Genomic DNA, 23,202 nt, shown 5'->3' with positions numbered 1-23,202 from the left:
CGGTTGTAATGAGGTGGATGAACGTAGAGCTTGTCATACAGAGTGAGGTAAGAAAGAGAAAAGCAAATATCATATATTAATGCACATACATGAAAGCTAGAAAAAATGGTACTGATAAGCCTATTTGCAGGGCAGGAATAGAGTTGCAAGCATAGAGAACAGATATGCATACTTAATTTTAGGTGGAAGTTGAAAGCTCCTCAACGTTCTGAGAATTCTGAGGACTTCTTGAGAGTTCTGAGGACTTCATCAGTATTTCTGACACCAAAATGGCTTATTCTACTCCCCAGAGCCTGTCTTGCCTTCATGTCCTTTCCTTCCAGGCTTCTGATAATTACTGGCCCAGTAATTAAGAAATGAATAGATGGGGTTTAGGAAATAGTTGGATTAATGCTTGAGCTGATCAGAGGGATTTGAGGGTGCCTAAATTGAGAGGGGGACCCCTGAATGTAGCCCCACTTTGCTTTTTCTAGCCTTTGTTCTACTTTGTCCTTGACTAAAGATCCTGTGGTTTGTCAGAGTGACAACATGGGACCTCTGGACTCAGTAAAACCTCTAGGGACAAGCCGAGAGAGGGAAGACCTTCATTTCACTCCATTTATTATGCTTGCTCTTCTCTCCCTGTGAGTTTTCTAAGGGTCAGCCCCCTTCTTCCTAAATTAAATAAGTCCATTTTTGACTCTGTAAACAAGGTCATATACAGCGGCACCAGACTACTGATTATTTTTTCCCCCACCTGTGAACAGATGGGTTTCCCAACAGCATCTCCTTCAGCCTGGAAGAGGAAGAGGAACTGGAGGGCGGCGGGTCTGCGGGGTTCACGTGCTTCTCAGAAGATCTCGTGGCTGAGCAGCTGACCTATATGGATGCAGTACGTCTTCTCTTTGTGCCTTTGACGTGCTTCTGCTTTAAACATGGGCAGTGACAGGACTGGTGGCCCCTGGGAGGGCAGTAGGGTCATGTGAGTTAAGTCTTTTCAAATCCCCAAGAGAGGTTGTGCCAGTAAATGCACAGGGAAGATGTGGTTTGAATCCATCATCTGAATAATTCAGGCCTCAGCTCTTCTTACAATTCTGGGTGAAGGCGCTTTTCACTCGGCGCTCCACACCCAGAGGGAAAGGAGAATTCTAATCCTAGGGAAACAAAATCTATCCTGTTCCATGGGTGTTTCTCTCCCTTTAGACTCATGCATACTTCAAAATCTGAACTGTTTATTTGAAGGATTGTAAAGGGGTCAAAGTATAAGTTAGGACAAAATAAATTCACCGAATCCACATGCAACTCTATCTGGCAGCTCGTTTCCACATGTGCTTCCTGGTCTTTTGAAGTCTGAGTATTTTTGTTAGCTGTACATATTTGGTTTCATTAGTCACATTTCATAGCTCAGTGTTAGCTGGTTAAAGAAAAGAGGGCCATTATCAGGGATCACAGTGGTTTCAGCTCTTCCACTCTTACCACTTTGGAGGAAGCAGCGTAGAAAGTGGCTGTGAGTGTCCATCTATTTAGCATGCAAATAGACTTTACTCTCAGAAGTAAATCAGAAGGACTTTTAAAAAAATTTTTATTTATTTATTTATTTATTTATTTATTTATTTTATATTGTAGTGTTTTTTGCCATACATTGACATGAATTAACCATGGATTTACATGTGTTCCCTTTCCCGATCCCCCCTCCCACTTCCCTCTCCATCCCATCCCTCTGGGTCTTCCCAGTGCACCAGCCCAGATGGACTTTATAAAGCAAATGCTGGCACATTTGCTTTTATACAAACCCTCTCACATCTTGTATTGAATTGTTGTACAAATGAGAATCAGATTAGTTCAACAACTTTGTTGTTGTTTCAAAAACCAGTAGTGTAAGAGAACGATGGAAAACTTCATTGGCTATGACTTTTAGGCAAAAACCTGGAAAAGAAAAAAGTGAAAGTAAAAGTTGCTCAGTTGTGTCGGACTCTTTGCAGCCCCGTGGACTATGAACTCTCCAGGCCAGAATACTGGACTGGGTAGCCTTTCCCTTCTCCAGGGGATCTTCCCAACCCAGGGATCGAATCCAGGTCTCCCGCATTGCAGGTGGATTCTTTACCAGCTGAGCCACAAGGAAAGCCCAAGAATACTGGAGTGGGTAGCCTATCCCTTCTCCAGTGGATCTTCCCAACCCAAAGACCTGGAAATCAGGCTTCAGATCCCTCTTTCCTCCTTTTCCTGTGTGACACTGAATAGTTTTTCCTTTTGTTTGTTTCTCACTTTCTTCACTTTAAACGATGGGAAATAGTGAACTTGATGAGTGTCACTTCTGTGAGTCATTTTTCAGGTAGCCATTCATATTCATTATACACAGTTCATGATTGTGAGTGTCCAGAATGTACCATGGATATGATTTTGAAGTCAAAGTAATCTTAACCACTTCTTGGTCAGAAGTAGGTTTTTAACCTGGATTTTATTCCAAGACAGAAAAGTCCAAATGTTTTTGGTCATTTAAATTTTCTGTTGGTCATCGTGTACCTTGTGTTCAGTTGAGCAGATTTAGAAAGAACATGGGGGCTTTTCTGATCAGTTAATATATTAATTATTTACTTTTGTCTGTTGAAATGGATACCATGAGGCAAATCAAGTAGAAATGAGCGATTTGTCCATTCACAAAATACCAAGTTACAGTAGATGGCATGCTTTGCCCTATGAAATTGTGTGCGCTGTCCTTAAAGTCAGTTCCTCTCTTCTTCTAGCAACTATTTAAGAAAGTCGTGCCTCACCACTGCCTGGGCTGCATTTGGTCTCGAAGGGATAAGAAGGAGAACAAACACTTGGCTCCTACGATCCGTGCCACCATCTCCCAGTTTAATACCCTCACCAAATGTGTGGTCAGCACCATCCTGGGGGGCAAAGAGCTCAAGACTCAGCAGAGAGCCAAGATCATCGAGAAGTGGATTAACATTGCTCACGTAATTGTGTTTTTTAAAATATCCTTTGGGCTTAGCAGACATGGGAGGCCATGCCATCATGCTGATGTTCCCATCTGGTTGAAAGGCAGTCAGAAAACCATATGTGAGGGCCCACTGGGTTTTTGTTGTTCTTATCGTGGTCCTTCCAAAGTAAGGGAAAAACTTGCCTTTCTTAACATGGGAGTTTATTTTTCCTCTTTAAAAATACGGGTCCCTTGCTTACTTGCTGCTGCTATGGGCCCCTGTAAGCGCTGCTGCTTCAGGATGAAGCAGAATGTCTGCTTCTTCACAGACTGTTGGCTCTGCCCTGTGTTCAGTATATGTGAACTGATGGTCTCAGTGTCAGATAGACTGCTCTTCAATGCAGAAAGATTACCCCACCCCCTTCCAGGACCTGGACGCATTCTATCTTCTGCAAACCTGAAGAGCTAGTACCTTCTCAGGATCTCACATCCCTTTTCTAAAGGACTGAAATATACAGATTCCATATTAATCGAGGGCTTTTCTGAGAGCCTTATATCTGAAGTTGGAGGGACAGAGTCTGTTCTTGTGACTGAATTGCAATTCTGCTGGGTGTCAGTCCAGTGTGCTGGGTCAACTGCATGCATGTCATATGACCTTGACCTTCATTTATCTGCATCTTATTTCCTGATTGAGAAAAGGTGAACAGTAGTCAGTCAGTCAGTCAATCACCACGTATTTCATGAGCCCATAAATGCTTCTGACTTGCAGTTTAATGTACTTTGAGGACATAGGTAGGCTAAACACAGTTAATTTGGTCCTACAGGAGCCTAGTCTAACAAGGAAGCTAAGAGATAGTGGAGTCATCTCAGCCTAGGAGTGGAGTCATACGACATAAATGCCGCAGAAGTGGGGGAGGGAGAAATCCATCCTGGCTGCAGGTGATCCAGGCAGATTTTCATGGACAGGATGATATTTGAATTTAGCTTTGAATAACTAATAGGATTCGGGGTATTTGAAGACTGAGGAGGATTTATTTATTTATTTTTTGTCTAGGCAGAAGAAATTACATCAGCAAGAGCTATGTAATTAACAGCAATTTTGACAAATAATTTTTATGCAAATATCCTCTATTCTGGGCTATATGGGGTCAACTCTAATGAAAACACATTTTGTTTTCTACCCCATTATTTATTTTTCTCATTGAGCCCCTATCTGTGGGCCTAAGACTTAAACTTTTACATTCTCTCTCTTTTGTTTTACATTCCCTTGTGGTCTTTGGTTAAACACCAGAGCCATAATTGTGCCAGAGAGTTTCCTTTATTTTAAGTCTGTAGGTGGTCTGATACTACAGATTTTTTTAGTATATGGGAAAATACTGTATGGAAGAAACAAAGTTTTACACAACTTAGACTTCTCTTATTCTGAATTGAGCTTATTTATCAGCAAGTAAGAGCCACAAAGGAAGTCCTGATAGAGTATGATAGAACATGAAATTTATCTACTTAGACTGATAGGAAAAAATACATTTTTTGGCTACAAATGCCAAAAGAAAATAGTCTGTCTACTTTTAAAGTATTCAACTGCTTAGAAAATCTGTGGTAAGCATATAGTATTTGTATACATAACAGAGTGGCTCAAACAGTGACTTTGGTCCAAATTAAATACCAATTGTGCATTTATGTGATAGTAAGAAGTACAAGTTGTATAATTTCAGGTATATTCCAAATGCCGTAGCATGTGCTTAAAAGCCGGCGGTCTTCAACTCTTTGTGATGCATGAAACCGTGTCTCTTGAAATTGTGTAGGTGACTTAATAAAATATAAGACTCATAGGTGTTTTCCAGTCAAGATTTATTTTTCCTGAATTAATCATAGTCATTTTCTATTGAGAGGATGTTTGAAAAATGATAATTTTACATGCAGAAAATATTTCTGACCTAATATGACTGTTTTGTTGGACTGGCCTTACTGCTACATTTTTGCATCAAATCTCCTCAAAGATCACTCCTTTTTTAGCAGTGGGGCCAGATGCCTCTTGTATTCCTTTAAACTCTTAGCTTAAGCCTCTTTCTGAATAATGTGTTCCATATGTTTATTACAATTTGCATGAAATAGCTGGGCCCGAGTTCTTTTATTTATTGCAAGTTTCCTGATTTTTAGAACATAACTTTTGGATTCTGAACCTTTGTTGAACCATGCTCTCATGGGCTTGGTTTCTAGACTGTAATTCAGCGCTCCTGCTCTCTCTCTTTTACTCACTCTCTTTTTAAATAAAAAGAAAGCATTGAGGCATTTCAAAAGAGTGGGCATGACTTTTGTAAAGAGCTTTGGCATTTACTCTAAGAAAATCTTGGGGAGGGGGGTTGCTGGTTTGGCATAGTAATTTTTTTTAGTTCTTATCTTTTTTTTTTTTTTTTAAAAAAAGCTTTTTATTTTCTATTGGGATACACCCGATTAACAATGATGTGATAGTTTCAGGTGGACAGCAGAGGGACTCAGCCATACATATATGTGTATCCATTTTCCCGCCAAACTCCCCTCCCATCCAGGCTTGGCATAGTAATTTTAAGCAGCCAGATGTGGGCGTACTAAGTTAAAGAATGCCATTTTCCCTTCACAGTCAGGACTAGCGTGACTTTGTGAAATGTTCTTTTAAGCAGTATGCATTTATGCCCAGCCACTCTGGGACCTCTTGCCTCAGATGTTCCGCATGAAGCCAAGCCCATGCTCACACGGCGTACTCAGTCGTCAACAGCGGATGTTTTACACTCCCACATGCCTGCAGATGAAGCACCTCCTTGGACACAAGGCACATTCGCTCTCGCCCAGGGCTTCCGCCTTCCCCATCCTGGCTGTGAAGGGGACCCTCTTCCTGACTGTTTTGCTGTGCCTGCCATTCATTCAGCAGGATTTTGACTCCAGGGTCGCTGCCTGCTGATGCTACAGCCTCTGAATGGTAGCTTAAGTTTCAGGTTCTGGGAGGCTTTCTCCTTCCCCAGAAAATGACATCCAGAATGTTTCCTGTTCCCTTTCTATTTTGTTCTAAAACGCTGCCAAAATGAATTTTCTTTTAAAAGCCCAAGTTATTTTGGAAACATTGTAAGTACCAAGGTGTTTCTGAATGTTTATGATTGAGGCACAAGCCAGTTGGAACTCGAATGAATGTGTATAAAAATATTCCCTCTTGGCTAAGGACGTAAGAGCCAAAGTTCAACGTGTGGTGAGTTTTTACTGCCAAGTTGTATACCCCTTTCCAGACAAGGGTTGGTCCTGAGATGTGTGATAGCATCTGACCTTGAAATGGCTGCGACCCGGTTCACTTTGTGGGTCTAAAGGTTACGGTCATCTTTCATGTGTGTTTTTAGGGCATCTGTATGCTTTCAGCAGAAGAAAGTTTGCTTTCTCTAGCACAGCTCTGTAGGCTCACCGCCATTCGTGTTTTTACTGGGAAAGCTGGAAACTATAAAACTGTAACAACAACGCAAAAAAATATATTAAAGGGAGAAAAACAAGCATTCGGTGCCAAAATCTATAAAGCGTTTCGGTGACTGGGGTGGGAGTGTAAGGAGCCACTTTTTGATGTTCAGTATTTATACAGCTGCCTATTTAGTGGGAAGAATTCATAGCAGCTGTGATACTTTTGAAACAGGAAACCACCAACTCACTGTATTATTGATATTTAAATGCCTTGTATGTTTTAATCACTCTCCATACAGGAATGTAGAATCCTGAAGAATTTCTCCTCCTTGAGGGCCATCGTTTCAGCGCTGCAATCCAATTCCATCTATCGTTTAAAAAAGACCTGGGCTGCGGTCCCAAAGTAAGTTCCCAAGCGTCTGCTCTACTTTGTTTGGCTGGACTGATTAGCTGCTGCATCAGTGGTGTGGGTCCCTCTACCTTCAAAGTACATATTACATAACAAGAGAAACATCATTGAAAGCCTCTGTGTGTTCCAGGCAGGGTGCGTTTTACACATCATCATTAATGAGTTTTGAGGCAGGGCTGCTGCAGAAATCAGCCTCACCCTCGAAGGGTGCCAAAGTCAAGACGGTTGGCTTTGGGGGTGATTTTAAGGATGTGCGTGTCATCTGGGCTTGGAAGGATCAGCTCAGCTCGCAGACGAGTGAAGTTACAGCAGCTTGCCAGTACTTCCGGTTATTTGTTCAGCCACATTCCTTCAAATCCCTAAGTCGTTCCAAGCTGTGAGGGATAATGTGTGCACAGAGGACATTAGTTCTTGCTGTTCAACATGAATCCATTTAGTTAGTTTCTGCTTCCGCCTATGACATGCTATCTTAGTGTTGTTAAAACCCCCCCAAGTATTCCTTCCTAGGAACCTGACTGAAAATGATTAACCTCCCACATTCTGTATTGGATTTTTCTTCATGTTTCTTGCTGTAACCTTTGGAAGGGTGAACAATCGAATGTCCTCATTGTTTCACTGTCGCTCTTGTCCCTTGTCCAGAGCTTCACTGGGCTCTACCTTTTGCGAAGGTGGGAAGGGGAGTAAGGAGGCAGTTCTGGTCCCCCCGAGAGTACAGATTGAGAAGCTGAGGAGTGTGTCATGACTACAGACCAGGCCAGTTACTTTCTCCCTCCATTTGTATTAATTGCAAAGTCATTCCATAACAGGCAAAAATGCCTAAATTGTTTATAAACCGCAAAAATGCCTATACTGTATGCAGCACAGTCTATACTGTATGCGGCAGAGTCAGTTCCAGACGGGAGAGAGGCCAGCTGGCTCCCAGGAAGGCCTGCCTTGTGGGTTTAGTAGATTCTGTCCTTAGAGCAGAAGGTCTCGGTACTCAATTTCATCAGCTCACTCAGAGTCGATTAAGCCTTAAGTGTTCATTGATCAGTCATGTCCGACTCTATGTGACCCCATGGACTGTAGCCCACCAGGCTCTTCTGTCCTTGGGATTTCCCAGGCAAGAATACTGGAGTGGGAAGCCATTTCCTTCCCTAGGGGATCTTCCTGACCCAGGGATCGAACCCAGGTCTCCTGCATTGATGGCAGATTCTTTACCGTCTGAGCCTCCAGGGCAGCCCTAAGCCTTAAGGGACTGACCCTACCAAACTCTCTAGAGACCCAGGTTGGTAAACCAGAGTTTCATAGTTTTATGCTGAGAAAGGAGTGCTGGAGTATTTAAGCTACTGATAAGCTCACATCCTCCATCAGAGGAAAGGCGGCCTAGGGGAAGTCACATTACTTGTTACGTAACTCTTAGAAGCGGGTGATCGTAAAGCCTGGTGCTGCAGAGATACAGACACCCTGCCACTTGGTCTCCAGCGCTCACATGCTCTGTTATCTATCAGGAGAAAAAGTGGAGCTGGGACTTTTCAAAGTCCAGTGTAGTTTTCTCGATTACCACTCTTCTCTTGGGTTCTTCTCCCCTTCATGAGTTTGAATGATCAAGGCGACACTGTGTGTGATAGATGGGTTGATTGGAATCCTCTGCACAAGAGTTTTATGAAAGATACGGACCATATGAAATCAACAGATGGTGGGCCCAAGTGAAATATGATGGGAAAATCAGATGCATACAGAGTCCCCATCCTCGGCACCCCAACCTCCCCGTTCCCCTCATCACTGCTCCCCACTTGTGGTATCAGAAACAAAGGGATGGTCTGGGGCTAAAATGCAGCCTTGTCCCACTTGTAGCCTTCTCTTTTAGGCAGTGAAAGGTAACCTGTCTTTCCTTGGTGGTTGATAAGTAGAATACTGTGGAAGTCACTTATCCAGTCAAAGGTATCTTCCACAGCACATTTGAGGCTAAAACACAAGATAAAAAATGATTGGACTTGTTTCTTAATCTCCTTGGTTATCATCAGAGGAGGTCCATCCTTCCAGCTGGTTTCTGTATTTAAGAAATACCGCAGAACGAACCTCAAAGCCCCGTTCTGTACAATACGGTCATCTGGTTTGTTTCTTTATTGGTTGGTGGGCTCATGTTTTAGCAGGAATGCTGCAGAAGTACCACCGTTCCTGAGAGAAGTCACTTTTGTATCAGCTTTATATAGTTTCTGTCGCAAAATTAAAGGAACAGGGTTAAGATATTTTATCCGGTTATTACTTTTCCAGTCGCCCTTTACGTTAATAGCTTTCAGTGGACAGAGAAGACATCTATTTACTTCTCTTTATTTCAGCACACATGTAATTAAGTTCTTAATGATTTTTTCCAAAATATTAATAGCTTTTATGGTTATGCCTTAAGAAAATGCCAAAGAAAATGGTTTTCTTTATTCTAAGAGTAATATTACACTCATTGTAAAACACATAAATTCTTTTTTTTTTTAAATTGGAGGATAATTGCTTTAAAATGTTATATTGGTTTCTGCTGTATAGCAACATGAATCAATCATATATATATATATGTATGTACACACATATATATACATACATACATATATGTACATGTGTATACACACATATATGTACATATATATATATATATATATACACATCCATTCAGGAACCCTGGAGGGGTGGAGAGAAAAGCTTGAGGCCTGTGGAGACATGCTGTATCAGGGAGGGGCTGGGAAAGAGTAGGTGCTTTACATGTGTGATCATGCAATGTGATCTGTACATTTCCACTGTGTAGATAAGAAAACTGAAGCTCAGGGAAGTTGAGCAGCTTGTCTCAGATCACTTAGGGCATGAGTGGCAGAGTTGGGATCAGAACCCAGCCCCTCTGACTCCAGAGCCCCTCCTGATTACACCATCCACTCTGACTCTGAGAGTAAGAGCACTGGCCTGTGAGTCCAGAAACCAGGGTTCTATACTGCAGCTCTCAGCAGTTAGCAGCAGAAGCTTGGGCAAATCTCTGACCCTGACATCTTCATCTCTCAAATGAGGAGACTGGCCAAGACGAGTTCTCAGTTCCTGTGGGGCTGTGGGTGTGTTGCTAAGAGGATTTTTTTTTAAACTTGCTGAAGAGAACTTGTCCCAGTTGTACAACTTAACACCTCCTGTGTAGCCAGAGGTCCTCAGGAAAGACAGTCCAAAGGTGTTGAGCTTTTGCTAATCTTCATTCGTTAATATTTTCTCCATCCCTTTTCTAGGGACCGAATGCTGATGTTTGAAGAGCTTTCAGATATCTTCTCAGACCATAATAACCACCTGACCAGCCGGGAGCTACTGATGAAGGTGAGGATGTGGGGTTGCACCCTGCTCTGGACTTTGCTCAAGGGAAGAAGAGATGTTTGAGGGCCCTTTGGCTGCCTGCAGTCCCTTGAGAGAGCCTCAAGGAACTCAAGGGACCTCAAGGGGCTGGAACACAGGACTTCGGGTTTTTATGCCAAATCAAAGAAACCTGGCACTGAGAAAATTCAAAGTCCTGCTCCTTGGCTTCACTGGGATGCAACCAGATTGTGAAACTTGGCATTGCTGCCTGTAGCCCCTGAACAAGCCTCCCTGCAAACACCGAGCGCTGCTGGGCCTGGAATATCCTTCTCAGCAAAACATTTTCTCAAAGGGCAGGGGCCAAGCCTGCAATTCCACATCCTTTATTTGCACTAAATTGCGCAACCTGTCTGTCAGCAGTATTTATTGAACACCAGATGAGTGCTGGCTGCTGGACAGCCGGCTAGGTAAAGCTGCAGCTCAGCTCATCTTCTTTCTCTAGATGTTTGATGAGTGCCTCATGTTTATAAAGCATTTGACTGGCCTCTGGGAGTATGAAGAAGACTTAACACAGACTGTTTTCAGGAACTCACCTTCTGGTGGGTAAGTGTAGACACTGAACAAGAATGAGTAGTCAAAGAAAGGTACAAATGATAGGTTGTGAGCAGTCATCAGAGGGGAGCAGATAGTATCTTCACAGCCTTTCTGTAGATTCCATCCTCCTCATTTTGCAGCTAGCCAAGGCTCAGAGACGTAAGGATACCCCTGAAGTTCCACCCCTAGAGGTAGTGGAGCTAGAATGTGAATCCAGCCTGGTGAGACCCTAAAGCTGCTGCTGTCATCACTTAGGCATAAAACTATTTCTTTTGACCAGTTGGGAGTAGGTGGCAGCGTAGGTCACGTGAAACTTCAGAGAGAAGGGAAGTCATTCATTTAATATTGACTGGGCATTCACCATGTGCCCAAATCAATCTCTGATCTTAAGGAGACTACGGTCTCATGGGGGAGGGTGGTTAAGTGGGCAGTTATTAAAAAAACAAAACAATATGTTACCCTTTTGCCCTGAACTGGGCAATTAGAGGATTCTTATCCTTAGTCTCCTTTTCTGTGAATTGAAGGCAATAATAGTACTATTTAGTCTACTACTGATCTCATAGAATTGTTTTGAAGATTGACTGAAATCACATATTTGAAAGCACTGTGCAGCTGTCAGTCATTTTTAGCATTTGGCAAACCATCTACCAAAAGTGAAACCAAATTATGCATGACAAGTGAAAAGTATAAACTATAGATGTAAGCTTAGCATTGACACTTGGCGTAGGAATGAGAGTCTAGTGGGGGTAGGTTTACTTAGAAAAGGCCTCAGTGATAACTGTCAGGTTAGTCATTCCTATAGAGGCATTTGTTATGATCTTCCTGTCTGTCCTTCTCCTAACTCCTACTCTTCCTCCACGTCTCCGTGAAGACTACATTTCTGCTCAAATCCTTCCTTGACACACTCAGGTCTGATTAGGCCCCTTCCAGTGTGCTCCAGAAGCCCATCTTGTCCTAGCTCTCATCACGTGCCTCGTTAGACTTGCCTGTGAATGTCATCTGTCTCCCCGCGGGCCTGTGAGCCTCTTGCAGGCAGGGGCTTCTCCACTGTTATCTCTCTAATGCCTAACACACTGGGCATGTCACAAGTGTTCAGAAATGATGTTGGACTGCACGCCCTGATGGGCCTTCTCATTCACATGACTTTAACCACTTGCTTACTGTTAGCTCTGCTTGGCATAGACAGTGTGTGCAGGGTAGGGTGGCTGCTGTCTCTGGATTCAGCCCACCTGATGTAGCCCACATACTACACCATGCCTGGTTTGCTGAGGTCATGCTCCTCCCTGCTTCACATCCGCCTGGATTTGCAGGCTTTAAATGGAAACTCATCTGGCTGGAAGGAGATGCTTAGTCGTCTCCCTGTCAGTAATACAAAGCTAGACTTGGTGGAGCCACACAGTCAAATCCCAATAGCTCTGAGTCATCTTTCCAAAGTAGATAAATTGAATACTGTGCAGCTCATTGCCCGGTGGCCCTCTTCTGGCTGAAACCGTAGAAGCAGAGCTACATCTAGACATTAAAGATCCCATAAACCTTTCTGAAATGTACAAGTTTACCTCGGTGCTCTAAGTTAAATTTCTTGTATATGGCTGGAATCCCAAAGAAATGAAAAACTTGGCTATGAATTCATGTGGTCTGTGCATTATCATTAATGATAGTGGAATGTTTTGGGCAGGTCATATGTCTGTGTGGGTCCCTTTCCAGTCATCTTTGTTTATTATTCTTCATATGAAGCATATCATTCTGGATGTTAATTCTCAGCACAGTTGTAATAAAATGAAATCAAGGTACTTAGGTTTTCAGAAGAACCATGCCTGGCCTCTGTTTTTAATATGCTGGACGTAAACTGATTTGAACTGAACTGAATCTTAGTCTTGAATGGCCTTTCTTCTGCTCCTGGGCAGATGTAAGGTGCTACCTCTATAATACTATGGCTGAGACAATATCATAATTAGCAAAAATCTATGGTTTTCCTTTAAATTGTTGGAGGCAAATGTTTTTATTTTACTCAGAGATTTGTTTTCAACCTGTTACTCTTACGATTTCTGAATCTTGGATCATTCCAAGCAGCTTATCTATGGAGTCCACATGTTTCAGTATGACAGGAAAGCAGAACACTACCAAATCTTCTTCATTCCTGGGACTCTTAGTAAGAACTCTCCTTGGTTGAATTGTTTGAAGCAAATGCTAGGCCCAAGCATTTGGCTCTGGTAGACATGTCTGTTTAAAGACTGAGGTCAGAGTTGGGGTAGAAGACTATAGGGCTGGGAAGGCCTATTGCATATAATTACTGTTAACTCCTGAACAGTCATTTAACTGGCAGTGGAAGTGACAAATAGATTTAAGGGACTAGATCTGATAGAGTGCCTGATGAACTATGGACGGAGGTTTGTGACATTATACAGGAGACAGGGGCCAAGACCATCCCCAAGAAAAAGACATGCAAAAAAGCAAAATGGCTGTATGAGGAGGCCTTACAAATAGCTGTGAAAAGAAGAGAAGTGAAAAGCAAAGGAGAAAAGGAACGATATACCCATTTGAATGCAAAATTACAAAGCATAGCAAGGAGAGATAAGAAAGCCTTCCTCAGTGATCAGTGCAAAAAAATAGAGGAAAACAACAGAACGGGAAAGACTAGAGATCTCTTCAAGAAAATTAGAGATACCAAGGGAACATTTCATGCCAAGATGGGCTCAATAAAGGACAGAAATGGTATGGACCTAACAGAAGCAGAAGATATTAAGAAGAGGTGGCAAGAATACATAGAAGAACTGTACAAAAAAGATCTTCATGACCCAGATAATCATGATGTGTGATCACTCAGCTAGAGCCAGACATCCTGGAATATAAAGTCAAATGGGCCTTAGGAAGCATCACTATGAACAAAGCTAGTGGAGGTGATGGAATTTCAGTTGAGCTATTTCAAATCCTGAAAGATGATGCTGTGAAAGTGCTGTACTCAATATGCCAGCAAATTTGGAAAACTCAGCAGTGGCCACAGGACTGGAAAAGGTCCATTTTCATTCCAATGCCAAAGAAAGGCAATGCCAAAGAATGTTCAAACTACCACACAATTGCAGTCATCTCACATGCTAGTAAAGTAATGCTCAAAATTCTCCAAGCCAGACTTCAGCAATATGTGAACCATGAACTTCCAGATGTTCAAACTGGTTTTAGAAAAGGCAGAGGAACCAGAGATCAAATTGCCAACATCCGCTGGATCATCAAAAAAGCAAGAGAGTTCCAGAAAAATATCTATTTCTGCTTTATTGACTATACCAAAGCCTTTGACTGTGTGGATCACAATAAACTGTGGAAAATTCTGAAAGTGATGGGAATACCAGACCATCTGACCTGCCTCTTGAGAAATCTGTATGCAGGTCAGGAAGCAACAGTTAAAACTAGACATGGAACAATAGACTGGTTCCAAATCAGGAAAGGAGTACGCCAAGGCTGTATATTGTCACCCTGCTTGTTTAACTTTTATGCAGAGTACATCATGAGAAACGGTAGGCTGGATGAACCACAGGCTGGAATCAAGATTGCCGGGAGAAATATCAATAACCTCAGATATGCAGATGATACCACCCTTATGGCAGAAAGTGAAGAAGAACTAAAGAGCCTCTTGATGAAAGTGAAAGAGGAGAGTGAAAAAGTTGGCTTAAAGCTCAACATTCATAAAACTAAGATCATGGCATCTGGTCCCATCACTTCATTGCAAATAGATGGGGAAACAGTGGAAACAGTGGCTGACTTTATTTTGAGCGGGCCTCCACAATCACTGCAGGTGGTGATTGCAGCCATGAAATTGAAAGATGCTTTCTTCTTGGAAGGAAAGTTATGACCAACCTAGACAGCATATTAAAAGGCCGATACATTACTTTGCCAACAAAGGTCCATCTAGTCAAGGCTATGGTTTATCCAGTAGTCATGTATGGATGTGAGAGTTGTACCATACAGAAAGCTGAGTGCAGAAGAATTGATGTTTTTGAACTGTGGTGTTGGAGAAGAGTCTTGAGAGTCCCTTGGACAGCAAGGAGATCCAACCAGTCTATCCTAAAGGAGATCAGTCCTAAGTGTTCATTGGAAGGACTGATGTTGAAGCTGAAACTCCAGTACTTTGGCCACCTGATGTGAAGAGCTGACGCATTTGAAAAGACCCTGATGGTGGGAAAGATGAAGGCAGGAGAAGGGGACGACAGAGGATGAGATGGTTAGATGGCCTCACCGACTCAATGGACATGCGTTTGGATAAACTCCAGGAGTTGGTGATGGACAGGGAGGCCTGGCGTGCTGCGGTTCATGGGGTCGCAAAGAGTCAGACATGACTGAATGACTGAACTGAACTGATGGAGAGGGGTCCCCTGCCTATGTCCGGTCGAAGAGGCCCCTTGAGGCCTAGGAACAGGATAGATGAGGGCAGCTGTCTTCTGCCAAAGATGGTGATAGGCAGTGAGACTCAGGAGAGAAATTTGCACCAGAGAGAGAGAAGGACAGAGGGGGAAAGATACAAGAGGAGAATGGAAGGTTGATGGAGGGCAAGATTTGGAATTCTTCGAAGCATGGTGATAATGGGGATCATGGGACAGGATGGTATTTCCAGATACCTGAGTAGAGCAAAAAACAAGATGACTTTGTCGGAAAGAAGAAGAGTCATCAAGAGAATAGAAGCAGGAAAAGGAGGCAGAGGAGAGGCCCAGAGCGATGCAGTCACTGTGCCCTTGAAGAATCTCGAGAAGTTTCACGGGATTGGTGGTGTGAGCCTTGCAGGACAAAGGACTAGGGCCAAGGCAGAACACTGACATGGTGGATGTGACATATAGTGGATTTCTGTTGACACCTCATCTGGGATAGCTGGTGTTAGTCATCAGTCTTTTTAGTTACCTAGCCAGGAGTGGAGCCTCACTCTCCTAACGTCATGAAATCAGCAAATCTTCCAGCTCCCAGTCCCATATCTTTCTCCTCCCCACAAGGAGGTTGTCCTCAGTGCTCTTTTAAGCTCCCTCCTACTTCTGTGATTCTCAGGGGTCTCTTAGCTTTTCAGAAATCTTTCTCAAGAATTTTAATGCACCTGCAGTGATGTCCGTACATTAAATGTCTGTCAGTGATTAAGAAACTGGAAGGGAACCAGGAGGGCCTACTCCCTGGAAAGAGATGGATATCTGCATTTGAGTCAGGAAGAATTGATTTCTCACTCCAAACAGATTCTCAAGGATTTGAGAGGACTCACAATCACCCAGCAGAGGAAGTGGCACATTTTAGGACACTTTCATTCATCCCCCAGCGAAAACTATAAACAGGAGATCGTTAAACTATACCTCTTCTATTTGTCATTTGTAATAGGGAGACTGACAGTCAGTAAATAGTCACTATGGGTTTTGTCCCTAGAGATGTACCTGGACCCAGGTAAAGGCTGGTGAATGATATAAGATGCTGATGCCTCACTGTTACTGGAAAGGCCAGGTCACTGGAAAAGGTCCACTTGTAGTCGGACAGTAGTGAAAGGTCACATGCTCTGGTTATATGATAAACCCAGGGAAAACTGACGAAGGGAAACCAGTGTGGAGTTAGGCGCTCCTGAATTGTGAAATCTGCCTTCCATTCATGCAGTTCCTGGAAAATGAGAACTTAACAAGACCCCAAAACCCACAAAACCCAAAGCAGTTTATGTTCAGTCAGCAAACTGGAGATTAGTCATTATGTGGAAGAGTTTGTTGTTACAGCAAATGGGAGGAGAGAAAGGGTCGCCATCTGTCCCCAGGCGCCAGGAGGAAGGAATTGATTTTGTCGGCGTTCCAAACCTAAGAGGCAACTTGGAAGGAAGGGTTGAGGGAGAGAAGGGGGAAAAAATGTATGAGGGTCTGGCTTTCATAGATCAGCGCAGGACTTCCTCAGAAAACTTCCGGTACAAAAGTTTCATTTAGCTAAGAAATACCACAGAAATAGTCTCTTTTCTTTCACAGGATGCTGGCACATGCCTTTCAGACCAACTTCAAGAAATCACAAAAAGTACAGAGGAAGAGATGTTTGTTTCCAGACATGTGATTCCTTGCAGTGAAATTTGGGACATGTAAAAATTGTCTCCATTTCTGGGAATTCCCTGCCTTATATTAATGATTGATTTTATAAAAATTGATTGGGGGCTCTTCTTACAAAATAGGGGGAAACAGGGTAAGACATGGCCACCAGGCCCTCTCAAGAGCAGACCGCTTGCCGCAGGTCAGCTCGGTGTTTGCATAAGGCAGTCCAGCGCCTGTGGAGGCCTCTTCATTTCACACGGTGTCCACATAGTTGTGTGGAGGCTCTGCCCCAGAAACTAGGTGCCCCTTCCCTTCTTTCTAGCATCTTCCTGCATCAGTCTCCTCTCTTGTGTGTGTCTGTTTCTCAGGAAGGAACCTCAAAATTTGCAAACCTGGACAGCAGCGTGAAAGAAAACCAGAAGCGGACCCAGAGGCGGCTTCAGCTCCAGAAGGACATGGTATGGAAACCCCTGGGTCTCCCCGAGGGCCAGCCATGGAGCCGCCCCGTGGGGGTGGCGGGGCTCCCACTTGGCACCAGAACCTTCCATCTGCAGGGTGCCCCTGCTCTCAAAAAAGTTCTCGTGCTCTTTACCTCGTCTGTTCTCAGCAGCCCTGGGAGGTCTCAAGGCAAGCCATTTTCACTGCCACTTGACCCCGCAGGAAATAGTTTGGACCGAGAGTCCCAGATGACGTTTGTTTTGGAACTTTCTTTTTTTCCTGAAAGTGATGGCAAGTCTGTGGCAGGTAGGCTTCTGCCCCATTTGCTGTCTTATTTTATCCACTCCTGTACTTAGGAGCTTCTGTGAACTGAGACCTCCTGCAGTGCCTACTGTAATCAGCATTTTTTTGGCCATGCTACACAGCATGCGGGATCTTACTTCCTTGACCAGGGATTGAACTCGTGGCCCCTGCATTGGAAACAGAGAGTCTTAACCACTGGACCCCCAGGGAAATTTCGACTGTTTTCAAAGTCCCAACTTTGAACACACAGTAGCCCCAGGACCTGGTTGTTGGGGAAAGAGAGTGTCAGTTCCCAGGACTTGGTCCTTGTACTCAGAGCTCTTTTCATTTGTTCCAAACCCTCTAGTCATTTTCTGGATCTCTTCACTGATGCCAAGTACTAACCAAATCTTTCTAGTTTTTCAGTATTCAAAGGCGCATCATATCTCCTTCCTTAAGACTAAAAGATGACTATTGACATCATTGGCTCTGCTTTTAAAACTCTCCTAACTTTGAGCAGAGAAGGGGAAAACCAAAGAGAGCAGACTGGAGACTGACAGCTCTAAATATTTTTGTCTCTGCTTGAAGAAGATTTTTCTCCTTCTTTGGAAGGCTGGTCATAAATCAGAAATGTTGTTTTTGAGTGATGGGCCTCTTCTGTAGCATAAAGCCTGTAAAACATTCACAGCACTTCAAACTATTTTGATGGTTCAAAGACAAGTTAAAAATAGCTGTTAAGAGAAGATTATTTTGGTTCAGGATGAGACCTCATACACATAATAGGGAAGGACAAACTGCAGCTGACAGTAAGTTCTTGAAGGACAAAACCTGCCTTGGTGTGAACCTAGCGAAGCAGCTCTGACCGAGGAAACAGCCAGCCACGTGCACATCAGGCTGCCTGGTTTCACCCTGGCGGAGACTTTGTGTTCTTGCTAGAATTTCTGTAAGTGCCTTAATGGACTTTGGGACAAGGTGTGTCCACGGAAGCCCCTTTTTATTTTCTCTTCAAAATAGTGCCTTGGTGGCCTTATGGAGTATAGGAATGATTTCCAAGGAAATTTGGTGAAATTAATATAGTACGTATATACCTGGAGAAGGGAATGGCTACTCACTCCAGTATTCTTGCCTGGAGAATTCCACGGACAGAAGAGCCTGACAAGCTACAGTCCATGGGGTCACAAAGAGTCGGACACAACTGAGTGACTCACTTTTTTTTGGTTGGAGGATAATTGTTTTACAATACTGTGTTAGTTTCTGCTGTACCACACCATGAATCAGCTATGTGTACACTTATATCTCCTCCCTCTTGAGCCTCCCTCCCACCCCCCATCCCACCCCACCCCTTCCCAGCTGGGCTCCCTGTTACACTGCAGCGTCCCCATAGCCATCTGTTTTGCACATGGTACTGTGTGTATGTCAATGCTACTCTCTCAATTTGTCCCACCCTCCTCTTCCCTGCTGTGTCCACAACTCCGTTCTCTACGTCTAAGTCTCTCTTCCTGCCCTGCAAATAGGGTTCATCAGTACCATTTTTCTAGATTTCATACATATGTGTTAATATATGATACTTGTTTTTCGCCTTCTGACGTAACTTCACTCATATGACAGACTCTAGGTTCATCCACATCACCACAAATTTAAATAAACTTTTAATTTTAGAATTTAGAGAGAAGTTCCAGTTAATACATAGAGTTTTTCCAAACCCCTCACCCTTCCACTACCACCCCAGTTAACATCTGTAACCATGGCACACCTGGCAATACTAGGATATCGACATGGGCATCCTGATGCTCACTGAAAGCCAGACTTTTTTTTTTTTTTTTTTAGTTGGAGGCTAATTACTTTACAATATTGTAGTGGTTTTTGCCATACATTGATATGAATCAGCCATGGATTTACATGTGTTCCCCATCCTGCACCCCCCTCCCACCTCCCTCCCTATCCCATCCCTCTGGTTCATCCTAGTGCACCAGCCCTGAGCACTTGTCTCGTGCATCAAACCTGGGCTGGCGATCTGTTTCACAATTGATAATATACATGTTTCAGTGCTATTCTCTCAGATCATCCCACCCTCGCCTTCTCCTACAGAGTCCAAAAGTCTGTTCTATATATCTGCGACTCTTTTTCTGTCTTGCATATAGGGTTATCGTTACCATCTTTCTAAATTCCATATACATGCGTTAGTATACTGTATTGGTGTTTTTCTTTCTGGCTTACTTCACTCTGTATAATGGACTCTATTTGTCTGCTGATGGGCATCTAGGTTCTTCCATGTCCTGGCTATTATAAACAGTGCTGCGATGAACATTGGGGAACACATGTCTCTTTCAGTTCTGTTTTCCTCGGTGTGTATGCCCGGGAGTGGGATTGCTGGGTCATATGGCAGTTCTATTTCCAGTTTTTAAAGGAATCTCCACACTGTTCTCCATAGTGGCTGTACTAGTTTGCATTCCCACCAACAGTGTAAGAGGGTTCTTTTCTCCACACCCTCTCCAGCATTTATTGCTTGTAGACTTCTGGATAGCAGCCATTCTGACTGTGAAAGCCAGACTTGACTTGGGTTTCACCAGTTTCCCCCTGGCATCATCTTGCTGTTCCAGGATCTAACCCAGGGCTCCCCACTGCATTTAGTTGTCACCCTAGTCCCCTCTGCTCTGTGACAGCTTCTGAGTCTTTCTCGTTGGTCATTACCTGACAGTCTTTAGAAAGACTGTCCTAGTGTCCCTAGAATGTCCTGTGGCCAGGGGTGTATGTTGTTTTCCTGGTGATTAGACTGAGGTTAAGGGTCTGGAGAGGAGTATCACAGATGTGAAGTGTCTTCTCATCATGTTAAGGAATGAAGGGCATCAATGTGACATTGATGTCACTGGTGACTTTAGCCTTCATCACCTGGTTAAGGTAGCATTTGGCAAGTTTTCTAGTTTAAAGGTACTGTTTTCCCCTTTCCTTCCTGTTCTCTTCAGAACCGAGTCACCAAGCCACTTTGCAGTGACGCCCCAGCCTCCTGCGGGCACATTCCCCCCATGGGCCACGGCCACGCCTCGGCCTGGGGAGGCCGTCCTTCCCAGGGCTGTTCTGAACCCCCAGGGGTGTCCACACGCTGTGAGCGAGAGCAGAGCTCCCTCCGACCTTGTGTCGGCGATGTGCAAACCTCAATCCACCTAAACCATCTCCTGCCTTCAAGGCTTGGTTTTCATGACTTTGAAAGTCACCAAGTTACCTTGGTGATGGAGTTCCCGGTCAATTCATAAAGGAATTTTAAATTTTTCATTCATAGAGGTTAGCACTAGTGGCCTTAAGAGAGGCCTTGAATGATCCTTAAGTACTCTCCAAATGCTGTCGAGGCTCCCCTGGCCGTTCAGAGTGCTGCCTCCATCTGCAGATGGGCACCCTGCAGACCGCAGCAGACATAGCGCCCTTGGGGCCGGTGTGGAGCAGACTTGCAGTAACGCAGAGACCGTTTCGCTGTGCTTGCTCTTCAGGGTGTGATGCAGGGCACTGTGCCCTACTTGGGCACCTTTCTGACCGACCTAACCATGCTCGACACCGCCCTCCAGGACTACATCGAGGTGAGTTCCGGGCCGGTGGCGCAGCTGCATCTGTAGCCTTCTCACTGGTTGCCCAAGAGAGAAATACACTCTTGTTCACATCAAGTGGGGCTTCCCAGCTGGGGCAGGGGGTAAAGAATCTGCCTGCAATGCAGAAGATGTGGGTTCAACCCCTGGGTCGGGAAGATGTCCTGGAGGAGGGAATGCCAGCCCAATCCAATATTCTTGCCGGGAAAATCCCATGGACAGAGGAGCCATGGGGTAGTAAAGAGTCAGACGTGACTGGGCGACTGAGTGCATGCACACACACACACACACACACACACACACACACACACACACCAACTGAGGGCTCTTCATGAACATGGCATTGTGCTAGATGCCACGAGTTATACAGAGATGAGTGACTCCAGCAGTGCCTCACAATCTCGTGGAAGGTGTATTTCAAAGCAGGCAGTGATGGATGGGAATAGTAAGAACTCAACCAGAAATGAAGTGGGAGAAGAGGGGAAGCCTTGATTGATTCCTTAGGCACAGAGGTCATGGCTTGGCATTATGAAGGAGTGGGTTGGAGCTTTGTCAGTGTTTTATCAAAAGGGAAGTCACTTCTATATAATATCATTAACAGAGTTAAGTTTCAATTCTCCAGCCCTGCCAGCCTCTAGTCTCAGTGGGCTGAATTTAACTTTTTGATCATGGGTCGCTCCAATGGTTTTGAAAGTTAAAAGTCAAATCCTGCCCAGTGTTGGGTAGGACTTTGGCAGGTGGAGCTGAGGGAATAATATGCCCTCACGTTCTACCTGCTGGGATAGGAAGTCAGTCAAATTCATGGGTTTTCATGTATCTTTTTTTGTTTCATATTATTACCATCCCTCTCTCTCTTTTTCTCAAAATGGGAAATGAAATGCAGCCTAGAAAAACCAGCTGCTTGTTAGTAACAGAATATTACATGGAGAAGAGATTTGATATGTGAAATGATACTTAAGGATTTCTCATGTATTTCTTTATCTCACATTCCTGTTATCACGTGCAGTCAGCTGGCGTTTTACTCTATCATAGTTAGGAGTAGCAGTTATCTTGCAAATGCCCACCTCCAATTTCATTATAAATGTGGACATGCTCACTCAGAGAGCAGTGTTCCACATCTGTTCACATCCTCTGCCTCAGCTTATCTCAGGAAGCACTGTCAGAGTTAGGGGAATTTGGGGGTAGTGACCAATGCTTTAAAAGTTAAATTCAGCCTATGAGAAGAGGAGCTGGGGGGCTGGAGAATTGAAACTTAGCTTTGGTGATGAGGTTATGCAGAAGTGACTTCCCTTTTGATAAAACATTGACACTTTGGTTTCCAGTATGAGTCAATGACCATATATTTTTGTTGCTTTTGGCCAAGAAAAAAAAGTGTGATGGAACATTTACCCAAGCTTTTGTCTTTACTGGCTCTGCAAGTATATTTGGATTCTGTGTTGTTACTCCTTTGTCATTACGTTTTAGTTTGTTTCAGGCATTGTAAGAGAAGGCTGTCCGCCTATATCTTGTCCTATGATAAAGAAATGTTTTTCCTTAAGCAAATGATGCTTCTCTTCTTCCAAAGTAGCCATAATTACTGTCATGAATAATTGTGACTTTATTGTCCGTTTGATCTATTTTAACAAAAATCTAGAACAAAGAGGGCTATGTTTCAAAGTAGCTTGGTTTGTCATTCTTTTCAAAAAATTTCTTTCAGGGTGGACTGATAAACTTTGAGAAGAGGAGAAGGGTAAGTAGGAGTCTTGGCTGTGGTTTCCCATTTTACTTCATCTGTACTTGGCATGCTCTTATGCCTTATTGCCCAAGAGCCCTTGTGAGGTAGATTTTATCATTCTCAGTTCAAGGGTGAAGAAACCAGGATTCTGATGAAGTAACTTGATCAGAGTCACCTGGTGGCACACCCAGGGTTCAAATCCTGTCCTGTTTCTCCTGAGCCCACATTTCTTCCTTTACCCCCTCATCATCATCATCTTTACAATCAGCCTCAGCAATAACAGGCTTATCCCATTAAGAAGAAAGTGTTTCATAAGAGTATATGATATAGAAGGGTTACTAAAGATGGTTAACTCTGGTAGGCCTATCAGAGGAAAGGAAATGGTCTTCATTGTTGCATTTGGATAATTATTCTTTTCCTTTCCTATCAGCATAGGAAGGGGCGTTCAACATCAATTTGAATTTTTCTGTGGAAAGTAGAATAGTTCTGTACAAAGAGAGAGAAAACAGAGCTTTGGAAATTTGCTATGGTTTTAGTGTTAAAATGGTATATTT

General features: G+C 43.6%; 1 protein-coding gene across 3 annotated transcripts in view; it reads left to right on the top strand.

Annotated features, from left to right (window-relative positions):
• Window positions 1-23,202, top strand: part of RGL1 (ral guanine nucleotide dissociation stimulator like 1) — a 272,222-nt gene that overhangs the window by 225,418 nt on the left and 23,602 nt on the right. For all 3 annotated transcript variants that reach the window (XM_070473951.1, XM_070473949.1, XM_070473950.1), the window contains 7 exons: window positions 747-871; window positions 2,724-2,939; window positions 6,619-6,722; window positions 9,965-10,049; window positions 17,008-17,097; window positions 20,842-20,928; window positions 22,631-22,663. In XM_070473951.1, the coding sequence (XP_070330052.1) occupies window positions 747-871; window positions 2,724-2,939; window positions 6,619-6,722; window positions 9,965-10,049; window positions 17,008-17,097; window positions 20,842-20,928; window positions 22,631-22,663 (740 nt within the window). The remainder of the gene's footprint in view (window positions 1-746; window positions 872-2,723; window positions 2,940-6,618; window positions 6,723-9,964; window positions 10,050-17,007; window positions 17,098-20,841; window positions 20,929-22,630; window positions 22,664-23,202) is intronic.

Source organism: Odocoileus virginianus, chromosome 11, assembly GCF_023699985.2.
Source record: "Odocoileus virginianus isolate 20LAN1187 ecotype Illinois chromosome 11, Ovbor_1.2, whole genome shotgun sequence".
NCBI lineage: Eukaryota > Metazoa > Chordata > Mammalia > Artiodactyla > Cervidae > Odocoileus > Odocoileus virginianus.
This window is presented reverse-complemented; position numbering and strand designations above follow the sequence as displayed.